Source organism: Lottia gigantea, assembly GCF_000327385.1.
Source record: "Lottia gigantea unplaced genomic scaffold LOTGIsca_270, whole genome shotgun sequence".
Taxonomy (NCBI): domain Eukaryota; kingdom Metazoa; phylum Mollusca; class Gastropoda; family Lottiidae; genus Lottia; species Lottia gigantea.
The window spans coordinates 20,932-31,632 of record NW_008708847.1 but is presented as its reverse complement, the minus strand read 5'-3'; the positions used below and the strand labels follow the sequence as shown (position 1 = coordinate 31,632).

Sequence of the window (10,701 nt, the reverse complement as noted above, 5' to 3'; positions counted from 1 at the left end):
TTAAACTTTTCACATTTTCTAAAGTTTCTGGATCAAATCTGGGCATCAATCTACCATCTTTTAACTCTCTAACAACCACTGTATTACCACTTGAGTCTGGTATCTTTACTAAGGACATTCTGAATGGAATTATGATACGTTGTGATAAGGAATATATAGCCTAGGTCTATAACTAAATTATTTATTATTCAAATTTAAGTAGAGTATACACAAAATTCTTTCTGTATCGGCACACAAAAACATTCATGCGAATTTGAACTCAATCAGCATGACCGCATGTGTGGTATTAATTGGTGATTTATTAAAATTCCAAACACACCATTCGACTGTAAGAGAGGTTTTTAAAAAAAAAATGTATGTGTATCGGGGACACATGGGCCCTATAGCATCACTTGGCACCATTCCCAAATTCAATCAAACGCTTGTGATTTCTGCAATTACACTAAAACTAAATATTTAAAGACTACACCACTCGCGAAGGGCCGTTTGTGATAGCCTATAGCCTAGCTTATTTTGCGATTCTTAGTGACGTCATTAAACACTTTCTGAAGACATGCTTTAGGCCCATATTAGGAACAAGTAGACGAAATATACGACACTGTTTCATAGCAGGTAGGCTATATAATAGGTCTAGCCTTAATGTAGGCTACCTGTTGTTCTTAAATTGAAACAAATAATTTTGATAAAACCCAAATTAATTTTTCTCTTGTTGTCGTCGATCGCCACGTCGACTGGGCTACTAGTACTGTACAAGGTATACAGGTTTGATTGTAAAAGTCACTAAAAAATATAGAATACTTACTTTAAACATATTGACCTGATATTTGGGGTTATCTGATTTTCTTTCTTGACCTACGTAATCGTTCATGTAGATCTTAAAACAGGGACATTAGGCCTAATTCATCCCCTGTTCGAGAAGAGGCGTATCATTACCAAATATGGCATCACTACTGCAAACACCATTCAAACGAATGTCGTCAAAGGCTAGCTAGAAAATCATTTTTCAAGCCCTTATCAGAAAGTATTTTTTAAAAGTTGCTTTTTCGATTTAAGTGAAATTTCTAGATGAGACCTAGATAAAACAATAAAGTAGTAATAACTGTTCAATTATCATTGAAATGTGTCGAAATGTTTCACAATAAGGCGAGGCTACCCGAAAAATACATTTTTGTGTTTGTAGTTTGTTTTAGGTGGCCACCGTTAGCTCTTCAATATAGAGATAAAAAAAAGTCCATTGCATTCCATCGCAACAAGATGGCCGACGAATCCGAGAAAAACGAAAAGAAGATTATAAGAAAGCTTCCACCTTTATCACCAAAAGGGCAAGCGCTGAATGAAGATGGTGCGAAGAAGGTAGTGAAAAAGAAGAAAAAGAAAATACCAGTTGACGATACCGATGGGTCACCACCTCAAAATAACGAATCGGTGGAAGAGCCCAAACAAAAAGCACCTGCCAAACCAAAACGGAGGCCCCGATCACAAAGCCGACCTGGTAACGATAACGAGGGGACAGAAGTTACTGAAGAAATACATTCCCCTTCGAAACCGAAAAAGAGAAAGCCAAAGAAAACAGTGGATGAGAATGAAAACGCGGGTGTTGGTGGTAGTAAAGAGAACGAGGAGGTTGGTATCTATTGCTATAATGTATGAGTATGAGTACCATGAATGACAATATTGACTTGACTATGTCTTCTTATGTAACTGAAATGTTGTAAGTTAAGGAATTCTGGTTTCTAAAAGTCTGTTGCACCAGCTATTCCCTTCTGGTAAAAATTTGTCTCCCTTATTTTTTTGTATCTTGTTAAAATTAAGCTTTTAAAAAGCAAATGACCAAAAAAAAAAAACCCAAAACGTGTGCACCTCATTCCCCTGACCCCTGACTTCAAAATATTCCCAAATTATGTTGGACCTGATACACTAATTTAAGTGCTTTAGAGAGAATTTACTGTTATATACTCTAACTGGTGTTTTAAGGTGGTTTTCTGATCCATTAATTTAAAACACACTGATCATTATTCAATGTTTCATATCATTTCCTTTAGGATGTCACTGGCAGTAAAGCTAGTTTGATTGGGAAAGAGAGTGAAAGTGGAACTCCAAAAAAGAAAGGAAAGAAAAAGAAAGTCAAGAAAGAAATAAATAAAGATGAATTTGGTGATGCTGTGTTGGCTTCTGACCTCACATTTATTTCGGAAGATGTGGTGGCTGAAAGAGTGAAAGATGAAACTTTAGTTGATCAGCCTCATTATACCTCACCTAATATATTACGCAGTCAACCTACTGGAAAACTTTATATAGAAACTAATAGTTAGTATATTTCTTATAAATTAATGTCTGATACACAATCTGGTCATGATGATTGAAAAACTATGTGCGACTTTGATTGAACCTCTGTTGTTTTTGGAAAATTGACCTTATCAACTTCAGTGCGAATGTCGAGTGAAGTTCCAATCAATTAAAGCAATGTGGTAGCACTTTAAAACCATATAGAAGCAAACCATGAGACCATGTTTCCTTGTGTTCAATTTCCCACATAGCGTGCATCATTCTTGAGCTTCCAACTAGGTCAAATAATACATCACAAAATATTATAGTTTAATTTCAGTCAAACCAGAGCTCCAATGGAAGTCACTAAGTTCTATCGTCTTTAGAATGTCAAGTTATATCCATCCCATTCTAATACCTTGATGTCATCAGGCACTTTTCTGGTTTGAAAGTCAGATGACACTTGTTGCCAAACTTTTGAGAGAGCATGTATATGTATCAAATAAAATACCTTCTGGGAAAGGTTTTGTCAAGGACCAGCTGATTGAAAGGATCCTTGTGAACCAGAGTGGTTACCATTACAAGTGCTCTTTTATCTGTTGTAATTGTCTTCATTAAATGGTAATGATATTTTGTAGGGGGATTTAAAGGTGAAGATAAAGCTAAGTTAGCCAAGAAAATTGCCGAAGAAGAAAAGACAAGAGAATTTGATATAGTTGAACCATCTAGTATGACAACAATGGAGTTTGGCCTTCAGACTCACAAGATTTTTAAAACATTTGGTTTATTTTTACATGGTTTATTAGCCGGTATTGCTCTCTGGCATATTGTTATAGTTTATATTTTAAGCCAGTTTCCAACTACAGATTTCCTACAACACTACCGTCCACTAGCAATGCCTGTACAGTGTATGTACTATATATTACTAGCACTATGTTCAGTGTCAGCATGTGATAGGTAATATTTTTTTTTCTATTTTAAAGTGATACTACGTCTTAGAATGAACATAAAATTTAAGTTCTCGAAATGGCCAATATGAGTATTTATTCATCAGTTAGCTTATCTGGTGTCAACAGAATCTCTGTAAAATTGGAAAATTCATAAAACTAAGTAATTATTGAAAAACGCTTAATCTTCATATTAAGCATTTGATTATGTCACTAACTCGAACATTTGCTGATGTTTATAAGGCACTGTGATAGTGATGTCATAGAATGCTTAGTTTTAGTGCAATTACAAAATGACAGGCATCAGACTGAAAATTGGAATGTCGCAAAGCAATGTTATCAGTTTCTTCAACACATGATAAAAGCATTGAAAATCTCTTTATTATCCCTTTAAATACCTTAAGAGTTGATTTATTTTAATATTTTTAAGGGGAAGTAAGTCTGCCTACACTTTCATTATTTTTACACAAATTTTAGAAAATAATCCAAAAAATAAACCAAATAGCAGACAAGATCCTACATATTTTTCTATTTTTGTATAAATGATGTCCGATATGAGAATATCTCATGGTGTTGGCTTATAAAAACCATTGAGCAGTGCAATTCGTAATTTTTTTGGTCCCCCTATCCGTTTTTAGAAAGAAAACTGTCATTTGAAAAGGTCCTTTGATATATTTCAGATGTGATGTAGCTAATACAAGTGGAAGATTTTTCCTGAAAGCATTGTCTCTACAGAATACAGCTATAGCTATTGTAATTTATTTCTTGGCCTTAATATTATCAATATGTTTAATATCAACAGAAGATAAGATTAATCTATATGATACTAAACCGGAATTATGGACTGATGCTGTGGTATGTATAAGCCTTATTAGAATATATACTGATGGGAGGGGGAGGAGCAGCATGACTTAAGAATTGCAATATTGTCGGCCATATTGAATCCAGAAAGAGGCTCATAACGCAAATCTTGAAATGGTAACGTTATGTCATTGCAGTAAAATGCCACCTTAACGTCTTTAAAGTCTCCTTCTCCAGTCTCATTAACTCGAAACTAATTGTATTTTACATCATTAAATTTGGAATTGCTTAAGCTATTTAATGAATTTCACCTTCACACATTTCCCAGAAAGGATACTTTTAAGCCCATTTTCTAACTGTTGATCGGGTGTTTAGTGACGTCACATAGGCTAGTCCTTCATATGACATCACCATCTTATCAATGGATGACGTAGTTTGTGTTATGAACCTCGCTTTCAGTGTCTCAAAAACGAGGTGTGAATAAGGTCTATAGTTTGATTAAAACATCAAAAATATAACAAAAAAACAAAAAAGAATCAGACTTTCATCTGATGACTACACGAGTAAATTGTTTTGAAACTTTGATATTAAAGAAGTGCACTATATCATAATTAATTCCTTTGTGTTTTTATCATAGCTCTTATCGACTTTCAAATTTTAATGTGGTCTTAGGGTCAAATAAAATACTTTGGGGGAGGAATCCTTGTTGGAAGAACATTTCCAAAAATCATTTGCTTTAAATTTAAATTTGGCTTTTTTAGTTGTCCTATATTTTATTGTGTTTTAGTTTTGAAACTTTATTAACTTCTTTTCAGGAGAGTGACAGTGAGTTATCGCTATGGAGAACATTAAATACAGTACGTGGTGTATCAATAATATTAGGCTGGGTAGTCTTATCTGTGGCACCAAACGCAGACCGTCTTGGAGACAATCTTAAGAAGGGAGATGATGAAATATTAGGAAAAGATGTAGAACTTTCAGGAGTTACAGCAGCATAGTGCTCATAATGTCTTCAAACTTTTATTCTTGACATTCAGATAGGAATAGCATATCTTAGGCTTAACAGAACTTATAGTTGGACGATTTCGAGGATTTCAGACTTTTATCTTGTATGTTATTCGAACATAGATCTGATGTGAAAGCATTTTCTTTATCTCAATTTTACACTCTTTCTCTAATTTGAAATTGTCTGAGCAAAGTAAAAAAGTTTTTTTGTATTTTTTCTATATTTTTAATGAGAAATGGAATAGCAGCCTCAAAATAGTACTGTTAGTCTTAGAATGTCTTTGTGTTGATAAAAATATAAACATTAGCACACATTATGTCTTCAAAATTTGTTTTTACAGGGGACAATTTTCAGTCCAAATTTGAGATTTTTTGCTGAAAGTTCTAGGAGAAAAAAGTGCTTCTTTTCAATGTAAAGGCAAAGATATTCTTAGATTTAACATTGCTATTTTGAGGCTGCTATTCCAATTCTCATTAAAATAATACAAAAAATTTTAAAAAAAATGTCTGCTTTACTTAGACAATAATTAATCACTTCAATATGCTCCTTGGGACAAATCAATTAAATTTGGCACCAATGAAAGTATATGATTTCTGTGTAGATGTATGAACTGTATTGAACCTTTCTCAGGTATATATTTGTTTGTGTCACTCTCTCAATCCGTCCATAGTTATCCTTCCAACTATATACTTCATTGTTAATCCATGATATTTATTCACATTCTAGAGTCTATCCTATTTGCAGTCAATTGTGGGTTAATGCATAAGAGGAATTGAAAGTAGATTATAAAGAGGGATTTGCTTCATAGACTGATCAATTATCCTTAACACTTTTCAGAATTAAAAATGACATCTTGTTTTACTACAATAGAAAAAGTTATTCATGAAGGTTAAACTGATATCACTGAGAGCATTTTCAACTTTCTCCCATGCAGATATTACTTTATTATTTACACTTGAATCTAAAATACAATTCAGTCTTCCCACTATGTTGCCGTCTTCATTAGCCCACATGGTGCAGAAAGTAGAACGTAAAACTCCATTCATTTCATTTCATTTCCCACTATGTTGGTGGCTCTGATACAGTTGACTATAAATTCAAATTGAACTTGGTCGGAGACTTTTGTCACAGATTAGAGTCTTGTCTTGAGTTTCACTACTGGCACAGGAACAGACACAAATCTGAGTGAGTTTGTGTGGAAGCAAACCAGCAGGATCATATAAATATCTTGTCAGACTATACTATTGTAGAATTTATGTAATTATTTGTATATTGAAGTATTTATTGTAAAGTTTTTATGGTTATAAATATATTATAATATTTTAATATAAATTTGTTATTAGTTGTTCATGCTCCTATGCAGATTACATAGTGGAACATACTCTACTCTACAGGTGTTCCAGAAAATTGACCATGCCACAATGTTAAAGAGAATTGTAGAATTATTCTGTTGGCACTCAAACAGTTTTGGTCCGCGATCTTGAGGCAGAAGGTACATGAGGAGACAAAATATCTCCTGTCGGTCGTTTTCCACTATGTCGATAATCACGAGGTGATCATGCAATCTCTCATGCAATCGAAACAAAAATGAATCTGATTGGATGATGACACTCGATGTCTTGCAGACGATAAACCAATTTTGATATTTTAAATCCTTTCGGCAACGCGATAATCTTGAAGAGGAGTATTTATTCAAGATTTGAGTCAGCGACAAAAATCGGCGACCAAGACTGTTTGTATGCCCAAACCCATAAGATGAGTCAGGGCTACCTCATACGTCAGTACGTCAGTGAGTTCGTCATAAGATTGCCCATACCCTCAAGATTGCCAAAGGTTTGGAATTATTCTGTTGGAATGTTGGTAATTATGCACTGTTTAGAATATTAATGACTTTTTATACGCCCACATGAATATGTAGCCGTATATTGTCGTCGCCCCGGTCCGTCGGTCAACATTTCTTGTGAGCACTATAGAGACTACAGTTTTCATCTGATTTTGATAAGAATTCGGTCAAATTCGAATTTGACGTATTTTCGATGAACGGTTTTTAAGATATTGCCCTTGACTTTGTTAAAACACGTCGAAATGTGTTAAAAAAAATAGTTCGTAAGAGGGGGGGGACATGATATCCTTGAAACGTTTTCATATACTATACTCTGCGTACGCCAATTATGACAACTTTTCATATTAGTTTAATTCAAATGAACTTGATTTAAGTACAAATTTTGTCAGATCAAGGACGACAAGTGTAATAACCTGCAAAAAAAACCCCACAAAATAAAACCCTAGATCTTTTTGTCATGTCAATTAGAGTTAAAGAAAGATAAGTAATAACCTAGTTCTCTTGGAATTTTAAACAGGTGGTCAACTCCAAAATGGTAAGACACTCATTTCATTGTCGGTTAAAATTTGACCCGTAACTTTAAAACAGAAAGTGAAATTGATAGTCCTGAAATAGGGTTTTATGGTGGATATACTTATAACCTTATTTTCAGCTTTTTATTGAGCTTTATGTCAGAGCTAACCACCCCGAAAAGAGCTAACAACTTCATACTGAAGACAGAAATTAAGCTTAATAAGTAATAATTTGAATGAAATAGCTGAAAATTATTTTTTTTAGGAGAGACATTATAGGCTAATTAATAATAGTATTTTGTAATTTAAAATGGCCTTCCAAAAGGCTTATTATTGACGATCCATAAAGCTTGAAAACACTGCTTTACATCTACTGCACTTGATTGGGCTAATGATGTGTGCTACGAGGGAAATTTTGCCTCCTCTCTAGAGATTTCTATCTTTGGAGACTTGCTCACATGATCCCTCTTATTTTCAAATAGTTCCTTACGAACAACATTGCTGAATGATTTTATAAAATTATATTTTCCTATGAAAACCTATGAGCTTTTGCTAAAGGCTAATTTACAACACCCACTTGCAATTACGTAAAAAAAAAATATTTCGCAATAAATTTTTCCTATTTGTTGCATACATTTGTATATATATATATACAACCAATCTAATTTTAAAACAAGGAAACAATGCTAATCAGGAAGTGATATGAATTATTTTTCTGAGTAACATTGGCCTTTTTGTAAGACATCAATGACATCGTTTGTGGACATAAAAACATTATATTCGAAACTGTGATGCATTAGTGAAGGAACTAATATCTTAAATAACCCAGAGCGTCCTGGATATCATATGATACCTGTGACACCTGTAGGCTACATGGTCTATTGATCGTGCTTATAAATCAAGGGGAGGCAACTTGATTTTTCAATGGAATGGCAGCTGTTGTTTACTAACTGATATTTTAATGCTTTCTTTAAGTTTCCAAAAATAGGAATGGTTTCCAAACACACAACGTTATATTTACGCATTTCCGAAGCTAAGAGCCTGTTGTCAAAAGATTTGTAAGTACATTTGTTTTTATTTTTTAAAGTTTGAGTCGTTTCGAAAAAATGCCGAATTTAGACTACGACTACAAATAATTTGTTTGAAGAAACGATGATATAAAGGAAACCTCACAACTAATGTAGTTCTACAGTGTATGTAAATGTAATCATAATTGGAATCTTTTATAGACAATTTATTCTTTGAATCACCTTCTTGTCTTTGTCTTTCTCTCTCTTTCTTTTGTTTTTTTTTTTATAGTTTTCACAAACCATTTGCTAGGAACCTAGGCTAGGCTACTCTTTTCCAATATTGGGCATGGCTAAAATTTTTTCATGATTTTACCTTTTGAATAATTAAAAATTCCTGAAGGAAAAAAAACCCAAATTATTTGATGGTTTACGTTTCCCCAATTTTTTTTAACCTATTTTGGATCCAACTAATTTTTAAAAAGTGTAAGCAAATAGCTTAAAGTGCATAAAATAAGGTTTAATCCTCCATTGACATTAACAGAAAAACTAAGAAATATTTTAAAGAGCATTCCGCTTTTTTGTAGATATTCCTAAAGTATGCTATTTACATCTATGTATCTACTTGATCAAACTGAATTTGTTTTGATAGAATTAATTAAAAATAGAACGTAGGCCTACTAATTGTTAATTAAACAGTTTGACCTAGTTGCTCAATTTTATTAGTTGAAACTTTCAGAAAATATAGGACACATATTTCTCTACAATTAAGCATTTATTTTGTTTAAATCTGTACAGTAGTTTTCTTACACCTACAAAGGCATAACAAACTTTATAATTTCCTTTATGGCAGACTTTATGACATTTCATACTAAATAAGAAAATTATCTAAAGGAATCACTGAACAAAGTTCAACAGGAAATGAAACCTTTTCAATCAGACAATAGGTTATATAGCTAAGCTATTAAAGCATCATAATTGTTTTTTTTTTTTGCCATAATTCATCAGCGTCCGAGGGCTGGCTGAAAAGTTCTATCAGGTCAATGGTTGTCAATTTTTTCTCTAGTTAGTACCCTTCCCGTTTTACACACTTTTGTCAGCAGTGCTGCAAGGTCTTAATTTGCAGGTCAAAGCAAGATTTTCTGAATCTACCATAAAAAAAAGTCACTCACAGCAAGTCATCATTACTAGATAAATTGCTACTGACTAATTTCTTCCTCATTTCAGGAAGTAGTTTGAAATCTTTTGAGTCATATCAACAATAAGATCATGGGTATAAATGTTAATGTCAAGGGACATCAGGAAACTGAGATGTTTCTTATCAGTTATTAGTGTTAAAGGGATTGTAACGAGATTTTTAAGATTTTTTAAGAGTATCAGGACCACGGATAGTATCAATTTGCACCATTCCAATTTTCAATCAGACGTCTGTGGTTCCTGCAATTCTACTTAAATTAGCGTTTTATGACATCACTAATCACAAAGTCCTTAAGTGATATGGCATATTTTGTGACTAGTGACATCATCAAATGCTTAAGTGGAATTGCAGGGACAAGGTCTGATCGAAAATTGGATACAGATAAAAATTATCCCTTTAAGAGCTTTGACACCCATCTAGCAGATGAGTTATTGAGTAGGTTTACAAGATGGTCTGGTACAATGACCCGTGCAGTTCATATCATCAAATAAGAGACTGGTGGCAAAGGTTTTTTTTCAATTCGACTGATATACCTAAGTTAGAACTTTTCAGCCAGCTATCATAATGATATAGTTTTCTAGCGCCTCTAGATATGAAAGTGACAAGATTGAGATTGGATTTGATTATAATCTATCTAGACTAGATGGAGTTGAGAAATAATTGATTTTTATTCAGATATCATTTATCAAGTAGCTGGATGTTAATCAGACCTAATTACATATATCTTGAGGCTAAACATCTAATATAACAGAGATTAATTCAATCATGGAATTCGAGCTCTACCATTAAGGGAAATATTTTTCCGTTCACCAGAATTTGTTATCATACCTGTAATATTTGCTGCATAGGTCGAAATAATTGGCTACCTACAACTTATTTTTCAGTATGATATCTCCCTGTTACTGATGCTGACTAAAGTCAAGATACATGCATGTCATCTTTGCTATGGTCAAGGTATTACATCTTCATCTTATACCTTGACTGCAATGGCCCACTTTCTTGTTTCAACGATTTGATTGGATTGTACGCCAGTGAATAAAACAGAGCCCTTGAGTTTATGTGTAATTGTTTTTTACCGTCTTTCTAGCGAGGGCTGAGATTGGTTAGCGTATAATCCAATCA

At 33.4% G+C, this 10,701-nt stretch overlaps 1 protein-coding gene across 1 annotated transcript; it reads left to right on the top strand.

The window, feature by feature from the left end:
- Positions 1–1,252: 1,252 nt before the first annotated feature.
- Positions 1,253–6,348, top strand: LOTGIDRAFT_239485 (hypothetical protein; the record flags this gene model as incomplete). The annotated part of the gene is made up of 5 exons (XM_009056358.1): positions 1,253–1,623; positions 2,043–2,307; positions 2,904–3,222; positions 3,893–4,067; positions 4,829–6,348. Coding segments are annotated over 5 exons (1,313 nt in total), but the record flags the coding sequence as incomplete, so codon positions are not given.
- Positions 6,349–10,701: the final 4,353 nt, after the last annotated feature.